At 45.3% G+C, this 16,909-nt stretch overlaps 1 protein-coding gene across 7 annotated transcripts in view; it reads right to left on the minus strand.

Moving 5' to 3' along the window:
• LOC126267963 (neurexin-1a) overlaps positions 1 to 16,909 on the minus strand; it is a 1,982,806-nt gene that overhangs the window by 488,769 nt on the left and 1,477,128 nt on the right. For all 7 annotated transcript variants that reach the window (XM_049973298.1, XM_049973297.1, XM_049973300.1 and 4 more), the window contains one exon: positions 8,291 to 8,483. In XM_049973298.1, coding sequence (XP_049829255.1) covers positions 8,291 to 8,483 — 193 coding nt within the window. The remainder of the gene's footprint in view (positions 1 to 8,290; positions 8,484 to 16,909) is intronic.

Raw genomic sequence — 16,909 nt, forward strand, 5'->3', positions numbered from 1 at the left:
TTTTCGTTGGGTTATTATTCTGTTTTCATGTAAATTGTTCGGTCGAGAGCTTCTTCGCATTTGACTTCTTTATTTATTTGGGAGGAGGTCGACTGTAGAGTGTGCATCTAGCAGGTGGAAGAAACGTTTGCCGATTGTCTAGATATGAGAAAGACGTTATTTGACTTTTTAAATTATAGGGCGTGATTTGGAATCTGCTCAGTCATGGAAATCTGTATTCGTGAGTGGAAATACCGGTTTGGACGTAAATGTGTTCGGAGAGGTGATAAGTTTCTAAGTCGAACGTGTAAAACTATCTAGATTTTTTCTCATAAAACTGGGCTCTGTCTATTTTCGTGGAAAATAGGACATTTATTGTGATCGGAAAAGTTTTGCTTTATTATAGGAGCGAAGTTGATGTTAAATAAATAATAATCGAGCGCTGAACGGTGACTCTCGTTCGGCCCTGCTAGAGCGAACTGCGTGACGTAAAAACAAAGTCTGTGAACGCAAGGCATTGTGGGGCTGTGGGAGCGGTGCTTCGTAGCCTTTAGGTTAGAGGAACAGGATGCATTTGAAGGGGAATGTGGGGCTTTCGCTGCGAGGCATTTCGGCGAGGCAGGTGCCGTGATACTGTTAGCGTAGTAGCTCGATCACGTAGTTTGTGATTGTATATGGATGAGAAGTCAGTCTTTTAGGACGAGGATCTCCCACTGGCTTCGGTTAGGGTGATTTCTTAGTGGGCATGTGGGGTGAACTCTGACGTCGAACAGGGATAGATGGTATATGCTTGTAGCGGATATCTGACGATCGATAAATTGCGAAACGTATCATATGAGCAATATAAACTCACTCCTTGTCTGATGTTTGACTCTTACCATTATAACTTAGTCAGCATGAACGCAGAACACTTGATAGTTTTAATTTCAAGTTTGATGTCGGATAAGAAGCGACAAAATAAACATTTTTTGTGCGATATAATTAGAAATTAACAATTTTAGGATTTTTTCCTTTCCTTTTACTGTGGATCTTGATTCTTGCCAAATTTCATGATTCCAGGTCAGCGCGAAGTGCCCTGTGGGCTTTTGATTACTAATTTTTCCGTGTATCAAAACATATGACATAAATGGCCATAGATTCTGACTGCATCGACAGAGAAGCTAACATTTATTACTCAGTCAGCTGACCTGGACCTTAGTATGTGACAAAAATTTCGAATTGATATATCTACCCATTTCTGAGAGCAAGGGGTCTTCACAGATGACGAAAAACTGAGTCAGATAAGAAATGAAAAAAAAAACTTTTGTGGTGTGATATGATTACATTTTTTTCCTTTGGCTGTCCTATGGAACCTTGCTTCTTGACAAATTTAACGATTCTAGGCCATCGGGAAGTGCCTTACATGTTTTTATGAGTGAATTTGCGAATATTAAAGTACGTGGCGTAAATGGCCGTATCTTTTGATTGCATTGACTTAGAAGCTTAAATTATTCACACCGCGAAGTTGACACGTCTATCCGTTCCTGAGGAAAAGGGGTCTTAAAAGTAGGGCGGACAGACAAGAAAGCGAACCCACAAGTGTTCCATTTTTACCATACGAGATGCGGAACCCTAAAAAGGAAACAAGCTCAGAGATGAATACCTGAGACACTGGCTCAGATGGGCGTGGACGGTGGCGGTGTTTTTCAATAAACCATCCCGACTTCCCACGGAAGCGACGTAAGGAGTCCCGCATCACGACAGGTGATCTGGGGTTCGTAAATACCAGTCTTCTCAAATACGAACTGTGCGTTTTGACCAACGCACCACCTCATTGTGTGAACTTGTAAGACACACATTTCCGTGGGGTTCACTCAAATGCTGAGGTGGCGTTGTCCGCTTCTCTTCGGGCCACACGGTGTGTTCCTGTGCTCTGTGCAGCACAGGCAGCCCTCGACTCGCAAGCAGCCGGTGTCGGACGTCGCAGCCGCGTGCTGGACGCCACCGCAGTCTCTCGTAGAGTGGAGTGGGGCTGTTCGGTGGTGCCTACAGACTGGGCTGCTGCTGCAGGGGGGTGGGATACACGCCGGTAGCCGGACGGACGCTCCGTTGCACATTCGGAATTAGCGAAAGATACACGTCGACAGTATCTACACAGATTAACGACAGCCACGGACGGTATACAGTGACACCGACACGGACAGAGCAAAAGGTCTGCACTTCCACATCCGTTGTTACATCTAGATTCGGCAAAATAAAACTCGCACGCAAAACGTTTCAGGCATGTTAAGACAGGCAACCTAGGTTTCTTCACTGCCTGCGTTAAGATACCCTACACGAAATACACTGTAGAACAGAATTAAAAGTTCACTTTTTCGTAACCGAGTAATTCTCTCCCACTGCGAGGCACAAGTTTGAAATGGGCATCAGAGGTGCGTAGAGACTTCCTATGTAATGGTGCAAAAGCGTGGCGTCCTGTTACGTCATCCTCAGGGTCGGCGATGCCTCGGCCGAAGCTCAGACGTTCGTGTGAGGTTGTAAGGCGGCTGCTTCTGGGTTGGCAGCGCTGTGTAGCGCTTTGCATTGGATCTCTGACTACGCTTTCCTTGTAAGAGACTCTTTGGCTGGTCGGACTCGTTGTTGGAAGTTAGTCTGCAGTACTGTAGGGCAGTTGAAAGTTATTCGCCAGCGGTGATGGAAGTGCTGTTGGGCAGTTGGAGGTGAACATCCAGCAGTGATGGAGGTTAGATGTGAGAAGTTACCATTGATGGAAGGTAGAGGGTTGAAGTGTTAGTGTAGGGTAACGATCTGTAGATGTTCGACTTGGAGATTGAATATTATTCGAGATTTTATACCTTTGTCAATGACGATTTATATTCGTGTTCGAAGTGGATGTCACATTATTAAGGAAAAAAATACAATATTTGATTTGCAACAAAATCTTTCCACATGCCTAGTTAGTGGCCTCAGTAGTTAGCATCTTTTATTTTTCTGGCAGTATTGATGCTCGCTGCACTGCAGTACCTCACATAATGAAGATTTTTCTGAGGTAAGTGCTTAATGAAATGTATAGGTAATTGTTAGGGTTTGTTTTTAGCCAGGGACATTCTTTTGAATTAATTATTTGAAGTCAGGTTATCCTTTTTTTCAACAGTCAGATTGCGTTGCGCTATGATATTGTGCGTCCGTCATTCAGCAATTTAAGCACAGATGCAGTGATTTAAATAAAGATGTTGAGAGATTGCAGGGCACTCTCACTTCTAATTCGGTCTTATTCTTCTTCATGTTCTTGCGGAATATGATCTTTATTGAGATTTTCACTTCATGCATCATGATGAAATGGTAGGCTGTAGTTAAAGCTCTTGCTTGCGTGCTCTACGGAAGGAATAATGGTGAGTTTTACCTGCGCTCAAAGGAATAGGGCGCCAATATAAACGATTGCAGTAAAAGAGGACGGCGACGGTGGGCCGACGGAATCGTGTTTTCTTGTGCGGAACAGGGGGGAGAGATTTCCGGATGGCCGAGTTCTGCAGTCTCATTGTGCAGGCACATTGGTTGGCGCCGCTCTGGAGGCATCGGCGTCCAGGTAGACTGGCCAGTGGCCAGCGCATTGTAGACGGGCAGTAAAGCAGAGGAAGTCAGGAAGCCGACAAAGCAACTGTGGGCGTTCTGCGAATTTCCGTGGGACGTGGGACAGGGACACTGGCGTCCAGACTCTGCTACAAAACATACATGTGGAAGCACGAGGCATTTAGTGAGTTTATGGCTGTTGTTTGGAAACTTTGAGGTGGACGCAACAGGGGAGGTAACAAGATTTTATGGAGGGATGTAGTTCCATCCTGGTCATGTTAGCAAAAGACACGGAAAACATATGGGAAAGAGACCGCAAAGCTGAATCTTTTTTTCCTTTTCTCCCAACTAACTTAAGTCTCTGATTGGTTAAATCGGTGTATGAAGAGCAAATGTCGCTCTCCCAATTTCGAAAGTCAGTATCCAACTCGTGACTAGCTTGTAATATAGTGGGGGATGTCTAAGATGTAAATGTGCTTTGCTACCGAGCTGAGGAGAAAGTGGACAGAAAGAGAAGAGAACTCACTCTCGTAGTGGCGCTTCGCTATTAAAGAACTGCAGGTCTGTACCTGAAAGGTGAGACTTTTATCCTTTGCTAGTGTGCCACTTAGAGCATGTGCCAGTCATCTTCACGCACACAAGGAGTGAAGCGTGGGTATACTTATTTGTCTTGAATCGGCTGTGTAAACATTTGACATATTCCGTCACACACACACGTCACGTGGCACAGACTCAAATTGGTTTGGCAGACCAGCAAATGGGTCTACCTGCACATTAGAATCCACCGGGGTTTCAGAGGCTCATAGGAAAGTACCTGCATTCCGAATTAACCGAACGCGAGACCGCATGCTTGCATTTTTCGCGCACACGCCGTTAATAACAGACTGCGGCCGTCCGTGACTTCAGTCGCCGAACACATCGCGGTGCGCCACCCTGACCATCAGCGGTGTAAGGTATTCACTGCTGCGGAGTAGGCCTTCAATATATGTTTTTCAGCACCCTGTTCCTTTGAACCATATTTTTCTTTTTGGAATGGTAGACTATAGATGCTTGATGGTGGTGTAGACTTTGTACTGTAACCCGGATTCACGTGTATCAAGTCAGGTAAAGCGATTACAGTTTCGGTTAGTGTCATGTGTCGATCCCCAGCTGATAACTTTGTCCACCATAGACCCCACGTTGGTGAAAGCGTTTGTCCAATAAAAATGTTTGTGTGATGTTTCTTTAGTCACTTTTGATGTCTTATGATTAGGATGAACAAATCTATTGTCATTTAGATCACAACTTCTCCCTGACGTCCGATTAACAGTTCCTTCCCATTTTATTAGTAAAATCTAGATTTGATACGTAAGTAGAATGCTTTCAAAGTTTCAAGGTATAAGGTAGGTTAAAGATGTCATATTGCCACCAAGTTTCACCAATAATACCGCCCAACGCCGTCGTGGACGTGTGACAGAATGGGATGGTCATTACAGTCCGTCAGCCCCACGTTTGACAAACCTGCAGCTACTACGCCTGGCGTCGGAAACACGTGGGCTTCTTACAGCTGGCCGAGGAAAACATTTCAAACAAACCTCCGCTCAAAATGATCACGAAATGGCCTTTGGAGATGGTGTAAATGAAACGGGGTGTTCGCTAGGGATGTTCATTTCGAACAATTCGCGCTCGAAAACGACTGCTTGAAGTGCGATGGACAATGGGACGACTTACTTGACAAATTTTGACACGTGTGATACCACGCAGTCTTTCCAACCGTTTCCTTAGGACAGTGAACTTGTTCTCGACCCACTCGGAAGGACGGTTCGAAACCACTCGATGAAATCTGAATTTGTACCAAAACGGAAAAGAGTGCTTGCGCGTGCCGTACCATCTTTTTCGCGTCCTCCTGCGGCGTGTGCACGGAGAGGAGTGACATTAACACGTATGTGAATGAAAGGTCGAAGGGTGCCTTTAACACCCCCGTTTGGCAAAATTCTTTCTGCCACTTCAGCACCTTTGTGGGGCGCTATAAAAACGCCTGTCACTGATCCCTTTCCGCAGGTGGCAAGAGCAGTCCGCTCCACGCTCTTTTCTGATGGCCGCAGTCGAAAGCAGAGGCGAGTCGAAAGGTTGGTCCACCTGGCCGGTGGGTGCAGGTCGGTATATCGATGCCTCTGTACAGAGACATTTTTAACGTGCCCAGCAAAGCAGTGCGTGTGGCACCGATGGTTTTGCTAAAGTGGGATGTTTAAGGCGGACCATATGCCATCTCATTCAATGTCACATCCCCGCATACAACGCCACAGGAGGCCGCAAAAATGGATGAAAAAGCATAAATATGCACTTCCGCTTTGGATCACTTTAAAATTTCGTCGAATGGTCTCTAGTGGTTGCACCCTGTATACCAAAGCAAAACTTGTCGTCACGCTACACTCCAGAGCCGATATCATGTTTAGTGGGGTTGCAGCCCTGCAGTGTCCTTAGAAAAGAACTGAACCATCCGGTAGGTGTAAACAGTGGCACAATGTGTCGAGAACATCGTCCTGTTATACATCGCATTACAAACAATCGTCTTAGAACGCGAAGTGTTTGAAAATGAACGTCCCTAGGGAAGGACTGGTTCCACTGACGCTCTTTAAGGCACATTCTAAAGCCTTCTTTCTGACGATTGTGAGTAGCGGTGCGTCTAAAATGTTTTCTTCGGCCAACCATAAGACGCCCGCGTAATTTCAAAGCAAGACGTCCTGGTTCTAATCTCCATCACATATGCATCAAACAAAGGGGTGAAACGTGGGTAAGAAGATCTGTAATGACGCTCGCATCCTGTAATACGTCCGCGGTCGTGTTGGGCAGTACTGTGGTGAACTTCGGCGCCTATGTGACGTCATTAAGCCACCTTACACTTCACACTAGTTTCTGACCCCTCGTCTCTTTACGGCAGGTGTCGACGCCTCACTGTCTGAAGCCCGTTTGAAGCACAACCGAGTCCGAGGGTGACGTTATAGGACGCCACGGTTTCGTACCGTAATAGAGGACGATTGCAGGCACCTCTAAGTCCCAATTTCAAACTTCTGCTTCACAATGGCTGATAATTACAGGGTTTCAAACAACTGATCCTTTTATTGTGTGGCCAGGGTATTTTCGGGCCTGTTTTATTCTGTCGCCATGTATGTACATACTTCGCGAGTCTCCGAAAAGTGAATGGCGCCAGGTAAGTGGGACCAAGTATTAGCTGCTTTCTGTCTTCTAGTATAAGAGTGCTGAGAGAGAGAAGACAGACTGTCTACACGGCCCAGTGTCCACATAAATCTTTCTCGACTCGTTTCATTGATCCCCAGGCAAGAAACATACCCGCGTCAGCGAAATGGTCGCACATTCTCCTTCGAGTACAAGTTTTACAAATTTATCCAGCCATGTGTTTAGACGACTACATCGTCCTTCTTACGACGATTCCCACACAGGCTCGCCTAGCATCTCTGTCACACTTCCACGTGGGCTATATCGCTGTGAGACAGTCCCAGGAAAGCGGCTCTGAATTTTTTCCATGTTTGTACTACTGCATACCCTGGAACAATAGTGTAGAATCAGTAGCACTATCGTCACGTACGAAATTTCTCTACAGATTCACTACAGTTTGCCCCAGAGTTTCCGACAAAGGTAAATCCCCCATTCGCTTCCCCTAATACTCATTTTAATTCTTATTTTCGTTTTATATTACCTCTAAATACTTATGAGATGGATCGTGCTCAAAGTTCTAGGCACTAGTCTTGCAGTCGGACAATCTGATTTTTCTCTTTCTTATAGGTATTAGAAAGCGTTTAGAGACAGCTGCCACTCTTCAGACCAAGTGGAAATGTTACCCAAATCTTTCCACAATTTGTTATGTACGTTCAGCTATGATCCTTTTCTGTAGACGATAACATCGTCACTGAACGCTGCTGTGGTAAGACTTTTACGCAGAACGTTACAGATCCCTGTATGTTTCTTTGGGAGAAACTCGATCTCGTTTCGGGTACGTCGAAGGTCCGACGTCCAGTGGAAAATATGTGTTTTATCAGGGAAATATTCTCCGATTCTGACACACAGTTGTGAACACACTCCACACAACTGTAGCCCGCTTATCAGTCGGTGGTCGAACGGCTTGAGAAAGTACAGGAAGACGAGGGGTAGCAAAATAGCGTGTGTGTGAAAAGCGAGCTTTAATTTGCTCCTTTCTTTTTTCGGGTCGAGTGTCGGATTGGGTTGTTTGGGGGAGGAGACCAGACAGTGAGGTCATCGGTCTCGTCGGATTAGGGAAGGATGGGGAAAAGGATGTCGGCCGCATTCTTTCCAAGGAATCATCCCGGCATTTGACTAAATCAGAACGGCCGAACGCGGGATTGAGACGTCGTCCTCCGGAATGCGAGTCCAGCTTGCCAGCCAGTGCGCCGCCTCGCTCGGTGTGAAAATTGTGCTCTCGAAAGGCAACGCCAAATGATCTTTGTCCTTAAAGAAGGTTTTTCAGGAGCATCAGTTATGTTAAGAGAAGAAATAGAAAAAATCAAACCAAGTGCTGCACTCTTCGTCACGAAATGCTTCAGTAATCGGGCAAGCGTTACGGGGATGCAAACAACCTTCAGTGTCAGAAACTACAACAAAGGCGTCGTGTATGACTGGTACGTTTACTGTCTAAATTCCGAGGGAGTACGTTCGAAAGGCAGTGGGGAAACACATTACCTTGTAGCACACGACGAGAGACGGGCGCAGGGCGCTACTGCTGGCTGTGCTGCCGGCGCGGACTGACCTGGCGTGGTGAAGTCGGAGGCGGTGCCGTCGACGGTGACGCGGCCCTCCAGCCCGGAGCGCTTGAGCGTCGCCTCGTGCCAGGCGCCGTCGTCGACGCGGCGGGTCGTCGCCTTGACGCGCGCCGCCCCCGAGCCCAGGTCCAGGTGCAGGTACAGGTGGCCGCTCAGCAGCTCGAACGCCAGGTAGTCCGCCTGCGAGCACACAACGCTCACCTCGCCGAGTCACCCCCATTACAGTGGACCAGCACCCGGCCACAGACGATCCGCAGCGCGACACACACAGTAGGAAGACGCGCTGTACATAATTGTGAAAATCACCCTTTACTACACACCGATGAACCAAAACATTATGATCACCTGCTTAATAGCTTGGTTCTCCGTCTTTGCAACGAACTACGACAATGTTATTGCGTATCAGAGATCCGACTCTTTGTCGATAGGTATGTGACACTAGGTGTCTACGTGCAGGTCACGTAATTCGCGTAAATAATGGGCCGCCGATTTGTGTTCGTGGTGATGGAGCCCGCTAGCGACACAGATGGGTTCCGTAGGATTTACACCGAGCGAATTTGGTCGCCGAGACATCGACGTGAGTTCACTCAAATGTTGCTCAAACTACTGTAGCAGAGCCCTGGTTCCGAATAATTATATTGCTGAAAGTTGCAATCGCAGCCGGGAAAGACAGACACGGAACGCGAAGGGATGCAGGTGATTCGCAGCTGCCAGCGTGTATTTGATCGGTGCAAGCGCAGCAGAGTGTCTCCCACCGGCACGGTTCCGTGGCACGCTGCGCGTCTGAACCCGCCATTACCTCCACGAGGGAGTGTGTGGGAAACGACCGTCGACCTGGTGTAACAAAAATTGATTCATACGAAAAGCCGTTTCGATTTATCGACAGTAGAATCTAGATAGTGCGGTGCCCACTTCAGTCGTAACTGGCGATGCCGTCGGTTCAACATGTGAACGCCTAGGAGTGCTCTGCTGCGGAGCTCCATGTTCAACAATGGACGGTGAGCGATTAGCTCCGAAACACGTGTGAGTGCATCAAAATTGTGCTATTTTGGCAGAGATCACTATCTATCCCACTTTACAGACTACTCACGCCTCAGAACCCCACGTTCTGTAAATAGTCGTGGACGTCCAACCATTCAGCGCCTAGCAGTACTTTCACCACCCTCCTACCTCTTTCCGTACATGGTTACGACAGTAGCATGTGAACATTAGACCAGCTTACCCGTTTTCGAGATACCCGTTCTCAGGTTCTGCGTAATAATAAACTGTTCTTTATCAAAATCGCTTAAATTACTGCATTTCCCCAATTGCTGCCCATATATTCGGTAGGGTGTCTGCTCCGCTTATATCTTTTTGTTCTCGAGTGACTTTCACGCAACGCCACAGGCGGCATCCAATCTCTCGGTGGACAGTGGTCATAATGTTTCGGCTTATCAGTGTACTTAAGATACACCCAGTACATCAACGTTTCAAAATCAGTAGGAGATACGTATTTTCCACAGTTTGGGGGTCGGAGCAGAGATTTTAGAGAGAAGCGCCCCAGAAAAAGTATGTTTTCAAATCACCTGCGCGTAGCATGTCGTTGTGTTTGTATCTGAATAAAGTGCGTGCTACCTGGGTCAAATTCGGCAATTCAGAGTTATGCATAAGTGACAATACTCGCTAACCTACCGCGCCATCCGACTAAGCGTCGAAATACCTGCCTGATCGCAAGTTCATGAAATTAATATTTAACGCACTCCCTACTTAAACCGTCTACTCACAGATTATTTAAGACCTTTCCCTCTTAAAAACGGTATCAGCTATCTTATAAGACTCATACAAAAAAGACGTAGTTTTCAGTAACAACAATATCTTACGATCTTATACTGCTCACATCTCCGAAAAATTACTGAGAAAACTGCAACCCTTTGTAGGTCTAAAACGATGAATAGAATTGGTGAGAAGAGGAGTTTTTGGCACAGTTTGACAAGAAGAAGGGCGATGTGACGATTGGTAAGTCCGATGTCGCGTGACAGGACACGAATAAAACATTGAAATCAATACGTACCCCGTATCAGTGTCAACTGTAGAGAGACAGAGAGAGAGAGAGAGAGAGAGAGAAATTACTACTGAGTAAACTGCGTCCCATGGTTTCATTTCTGGTTGAAGTAGGGCGGTCTTTAGGTCTGCAACTTGCGATACAGTGCGTGTACACGGTATCACATCTGAATGTTACGGGGACTCTGCTTCGCTGAGAATAAGCTTTGATATCAATCGTTTCGCTCAACGAACTGAAAGTGAATTGCTGGCTCCACAGAGTACCACGTCGAATAGACGAATATATTCCACAAATAAGTGCCGCGTATCTCAGTTTATACACAACACGAGAGTCGACTCATTACATGGAACAGATTCATAACAGATCTGGAGACGTTATTTTCAATGCAGAATCGTCAAAAAACCAACATAGCGCGTCGCCGTCGCCACACTAAGTCGGAATCCTGCAACGAAGAGACGCAGTCAAAGGGAAGGTTTGACGACCTGACTCCGCTATGTGGTCAGGTCGAAAAATGTTTCAAATGGCTATAAGCACTGTAGAATTTAACATCTCAAGTCATCAGTTCTCTAGATTTAGAGCTATTTAAATCGGACTGGCCTAAGGAATCAGATACATCTATGCCCGAGGCAGGATTCGAACCTGAGACCGTAGCAGCAGCGTGGTTCCGGACTTAAGAGCCTAGAGCCGCTAGGCTGCAGCAGCCAGTTGTGTGGTCAGGTCTGAACTGCAAAAACTACGTGTTGTATGATTTCTCTTTAAGATGAATTAATGGCACAGATCCACATATTGTCCAGAAGTGCCACAACAGTACTAACAAATAAATGTAGCATTCATTCCACGTCCCCCCCCCCCCCCCCTGCAATGTTTCCGTTAATATGCAAAGTGGTAGAAAGAGGTGCCCCATTCGTGCACAGTGGGTTTTCCATGTTCCTCAAATGCTGACCTCTCAAGTAGTAGATAATTTAAATTGCGAAGTGGGCACATCTGCAAATCACCATTATACGCCGTGTGGACCAACCTGTTGTCGTTGTGGTCGTCAGTCCTGAGACTGGTTTGATGCAGCTCTCCATGCTACTCTGTCCTGTGCAAGCTTCTTCATCTCCCGGTACCTACTGCAACCTATATCCTTCTGAATATGTTTAGTGTATTCATCTCTTGATTTCCCTCTACAAAGTCGCCGAAGTGGCGTCAACTCGAAAGACTTGCACCGGGCGAACGGTCTACCTGACGGGAGGCCCTAGCCACACGGCATTTCCATTTCCCTCTACAATTTTTACCTTCCACGCTGCCCTCCAATACTAAATTGGTGATCCCTTGATGCCTCAGAACATGTCCTACCAACCGATCCCTTCTTCTGGTCAAGTTGTGCCACAAACTTCTCTTCTTCCCAATCCTATTCAATACTTCCTCATTAGTTATTTGATCTACCCATCTAATCTCCAGCATTCTTCTATAGCACCACATTTCGAAAGCTTCTATTCTCTTCTTGTCCAAAATATTTATCGTAAATGTTTCACTTCCATACATGGCTACACTCCATACAAATACTTTCAAAAAAGACTTCCTGACACTAAATGTATACTCGATGTTAACAAATTTCTCTTCTTCAGAAACGCTTTCCTACCCATTGCCAGTGTACATTTTATACCCTCTCTACTTCGATCTTCATCATCTATTTTGCTCCCCAAATAGCAAAACCCCCTTACTACTTTTGGTGCCTCATTTCGTAATCTAATTCTCTGAGCATCACCCGACTTCATTCGACTACATTCAATTATCCCCGTTTTGCTTTCATTGATGTTCATCTCATATCCTTCTTTCAAGACACTGTCCATACTGTTCAGCTGCTCTTACAGGTCCTTTGCTGTCTCTGACAGAATTACAATGTCATCGGCGAACCTCAAAGTTTTTATTTCTTATCCATGGATTTTAATACCTACTCCAAATTTTTCTTTTGTTTCCTTTACTGCTTGCTCAATATACAGATTGAATAACATCGGGGCGAGGCTACAACCCTGTCTCACTCCCTTCCCAACCACTGCTTCCCTTTCATGTCCCTCGACTCTTATAACTGCCATCAAGTTTCTGTACAAATTGTATATAGCCTTTTGCTCCCTGTACTTTACCCCCGCCACCTTTGGAATTTGAAAGAGAGTATTCCAGTCAACATTGCCAAAAGCTTTCTCTAAGTCTACTAATGCTAGAAACGTAGGTTTGCCTTTCCTTATTCTATTTTCTAATATAAGTCGTAGGGTCAATTTTGCCTCACGTGTTCCAGTATTTCTACGGAATCCAAACAGATTTTCCCGAGGTGGGCTTCTACCACTTTTTCCATTTGTCTGTAATGAATTCGCGTTAGTATTTTGCAGCCATGGTTTATTAAATTGATAGTTCGGTAATTTTCACATCTGTCAGCACCTGCTTTCTTTGGGATTGTAATTATTATATTCTTCTTGAAGTCCGAGGGTACGTCGCCTGTGTCACACATCTTGCTTACCAGATGGTAGAGTTCTGTCAGGCCGTCAGTAGTTCTAATGGAATGTTGTCTACTCCCGCGGCGTTGTTTCGGCTCAGGTCTTTCAGTGCTCTGTCAAGCTCTTCACGCAGTAATCATATCTCCTATTTCATCTTCATCTACATTCTCTTCTATTTCTATAATATTGCCCTCAAATACATCGCCATTGTATAGACCCTCTATATACTCCTTCCACGTTTCTGCTTTCCTTCCTTTGGTTGGGATGGGTTTCCATCTGAACTCTTGATATTCATACAAGTGGTTCTCTTTTTTACAAAGGTCTCTTTAATTTTCCTGTAGGCAGTATCTATCTTACCCCTAGTGAGATAAGCCTCTACACTCTTACATTTGTCCTCTAGCCATTCCTGCTTAGCCATTTTGCACTTCCTGTCGATCTCATTTTTGAGACGTTTGTATTCCTTTTTGCCTGCTTCATTTTCTGGGTTTTTATGTTTCCTCCTTTCATCAGTTAAGTTCAATATTTCTTCTGATACCCAGGTATTTCTACTAGCCCTCGTCTTTTTACCTACTTGATCCTCTGCTGCATTCACTACTTCATCCCTTAGAGCTACCCATTCATCTTCTACTGTACTCCTTTCCCCCACTGCTGTCAATTGTTCCCTTATGCTCTACCTAAAACTCTGTACAACATCTGGTTTAGTCAGTTTATCCAGGTCCCATCTCCTTAAATTCCCAACTTTTTGCCGATTCTTCAATTTTAATCTGCAGTTCATAACCAATAGCTTGTGGTCAGAGTCCATATCTGCCCCTGGAAATGTCTTACAATTTTAAACCTGGTCCCTAAATCTCTGTCTTACCATTATATAATCTATCTGATACCTTTTAGTATCTCCAGGATTCTTCCATGTATACAACCTTCTTTTACGATTGTTGAACCAAGTGTTAGCTATGATTAAGTTACGCTCTGTGCAAAATTCTAACAGACGGCTTCCTCTTTCATTTCTTACCCCCAATCCATATTCACCTACTATGTTTCCTTCTCTCCCTTTTCCTACTCTCGAATTCCAGTCACCCATGACTATTAAATTTTCCTCTCCCTTCACTGTCTGAATAATTTCTTTTATGTCATGATACGTTTCATCAATTTCTTCATCATCTGCAGAGCTGGTTGGCATATAAACTTGTACTACTGTAGTAGGCGTGGGCTTCGTGTCTATCTTGGCCACAATAATGCGTTCACTGTGCTGTTCGTAGTAGCTTACCCGCACTCCTATTTTTTTTAGTCATTATTAAACCTTCTCCTGCATTACCCCAATTTGATTTTGTATTTATAACCCTGTATTCACCTGACCAAAAGTCTTGTTCCTCCTGCCACCGAACTTCACTAATTCCCACTATATCTAACTTTAACCTATCCATTTCCCTTTTTAAATTTTCTAACCTACCTGCCCGATTAAGGGATCTGACATTGCACGCTCCGATCCGTAGAACGCCAGTTTTCTTTCTCCTGATAACGACATCTTGCTGAGTAGTCCCCGTACGGAGATCCGAATGGGGGACTATTTTTCCCCCGGAATATTTTACCCAAGAGGACGCCATCATCATTTAACCATACAGTAATGCTGCATGCCCTCGGGAAAAATTACGGCTGTTGTTTCTCCTTGCTTTCAGCCGTTCGCAGTGCCAGCACAGCAAGGCCGTTTTGGTTCTTGTTACAAGGCCAGATCAGTCAATCATCCAGACTGTTGCCCCTGCAACTACTGAAAAGGCTGCTGCCCCTCTTTAGGAACCATACGTTTGTCTGGCCTCTCAACAGATACCCCTCCGTTGTGGTTGCACCTACGGTACGGCCATCTGTATCGCTGAGGCAAGCAAGCCTTCCCCCCACCAGCGGCAAGGTCCATGGGTGGGGGGGGGGGGGGGGTGGATGAACCTATGAGCATCATAACTGCATTTTGTTCTGACTGGTCGAGAACCGCAGCCCGCTCACCACTTGAAACTGACAGCCGGTCTACACGTGTCTGGAGCTGGTTCGTTTACGATGTTACGCGAGCTGCTTGCGTTTGGAGGGTCAGCGTACTTGGAGTGATTTAGTTTTTTTCTGGGTGCATGCAGACCTATTATTCAACAAAATCGGTGCTATAGACTTGCCGGAACGATAATGTCCGACAATGATGTTCATTTAATTTTCTCGATCCTGCGTTATGTATGTTGTGTAAGGGCACAGGGGCAGTACATGAGTACAGCTTTATTGATTTATGTTGGGCTATAAATTTAATTTATTCTTGTTATCTTAGCGTCCCACATGTGGAATTAACGTCTTCGCTAACATACTTGAGTTCATTCAGTGTAATGAAAGGTAATTAGGTCGCCATTTGCTTATATAGTAATACATACCGTTTAAATTGATGTTGACGATTCCGTTGTGCTGTAGTGTGAAATTAACAAGAGTCAGTGGAAACATAACATAACAGTAAGTTTCTTGTGATGTGTCACTGTCGTGTATTTGGCATAGCTCGATAAAATTTACACAACACACAGAAAGATGTGCTACACCATAATACAGCAGGCGGCTGAAAGATATCACGTACCGTCATATAAAGAGAGGTGAGAGCACGTAACACAGCCCGGAAGACTGCCGGAGACGATCGGCCTGGTCGTGCAGACCTCCAGTCCTCTCGCCGCAGTACGCTCACGGTGTCACACGTGCGTCTTTTCAGACGTGCACTGGGCCCCGACTTTATTCTTACGGACGACAATTTGTGACAAAGTTAAAGAGCGCAGATGGAGCAGCTCTCCGAACGTGAGAGTATTCGGTGGAAGAACTGACCTGCCCGTTCTAACTTAAATCCTATCGGGCACATGTGTAGTGCGTTAAGCGCGCCTCACGCGGAGTGAGGTTCCCTGCAGCTCTGCTAGAGGGCGCGCGCGACTGCGGGGGTGGCGAGGGGCCAGGTGCGTCACACGGCGCGCGAAGTGAGCTGGCTGGCCGGCCGGCCGCACTACGTGCCACCCGACACAGCTGTAACGTCTTTCTCGGACGACTGGAAACAAAGTATTCGACAAAAATGTTTGGTACTCGCACATCTTATAGCTCTATTTGTCAGCTTTCTGATGAATTGTCTATTATTTCGTTTATGGTCGTTTTTATTCTTATATTTTAGTGTTATTTAAAATACTGCAAGAATTTCGGTAAGTTTGCAGTGAACAGTAGACGTTGCTGTGAGTTTGTATTTGTTGCATATTAGGTCGTATGTTGCAGCGTATGAAATGTAGCTAACGTATAGATTTTTTCTTTAAACTGTGAAGAATATTGCTACCTATTACCAATCTCAAGAAAATGGATCGTGTAGAAACTTCTTCGTCTTTAGCTTGAGCGCCAGCGAAACAACCAGAATGACATTTTCACAAAATTCCTCGTATCACGTAAGTCGTTACAGACAATGAAAGAAGATTTTGGCAAATAAATTAGAATGTCGCGCGACTAAGGCCTCCCGTCGGGTAGACCGTTCGCCTAGTGCAAGTCTTTAGAATTGACGCCACTTCGGCGACTTGCGTGTCGATGGGGATGAAATGACGATGATAAGGACATCATAACACCCAGTCTCTAAGCGGGGAAAATCTCCGACCCCGCCGGGAATGGAACCCTGGCTGTTAGGTAAGACATTCAGTCGCACTGACCACTCAGCCATCGCGGGCGGACATTTTGGCCAATGATCGAACTCAAAGATCAGAGTATTTCGCCACATCCTTAATATGCGAAACTTTCATATCTATCGTGATAATGAAATGACTACAGATTTTTTCAATGAAATGTCATATGTAATTACCATCGATAATTGGTGAAACGAGAATTACTATGGGTTTGGAACAAAATAGGCGAGGAAATTTCACTTTATTTTTATAATGAGAGTGGCAATTTTCATGAACCACTAACATGTCTTTACATCAGTTGCTGTTTTATGATTCTGTCGCAATTCCAATTGCATCAGAATGTTAGTTACATGAATATTTACAAAGTCTGCTGTTTTCTCTCTCTCCTCTCTCTTTTTTTCTTTTTTTTCTTTTTTAAGCAAAAGAAGCAGACTT

Source organism: Schistocerca gregaria, chromosome 4, assembly GCF_023897955.1.
Source record: "Schistocerca gregaria isolate iqSchGreg1 chromosome 4, iqSchGreg1.2, whole genome shotgun sequence".
Taxonomy (NCBI): Eukaryota; Metazoa; Arthropoda; class Insecta; order Orthoptera; family Acrididae; genus Schistocerca; species Schistocerca gregaria.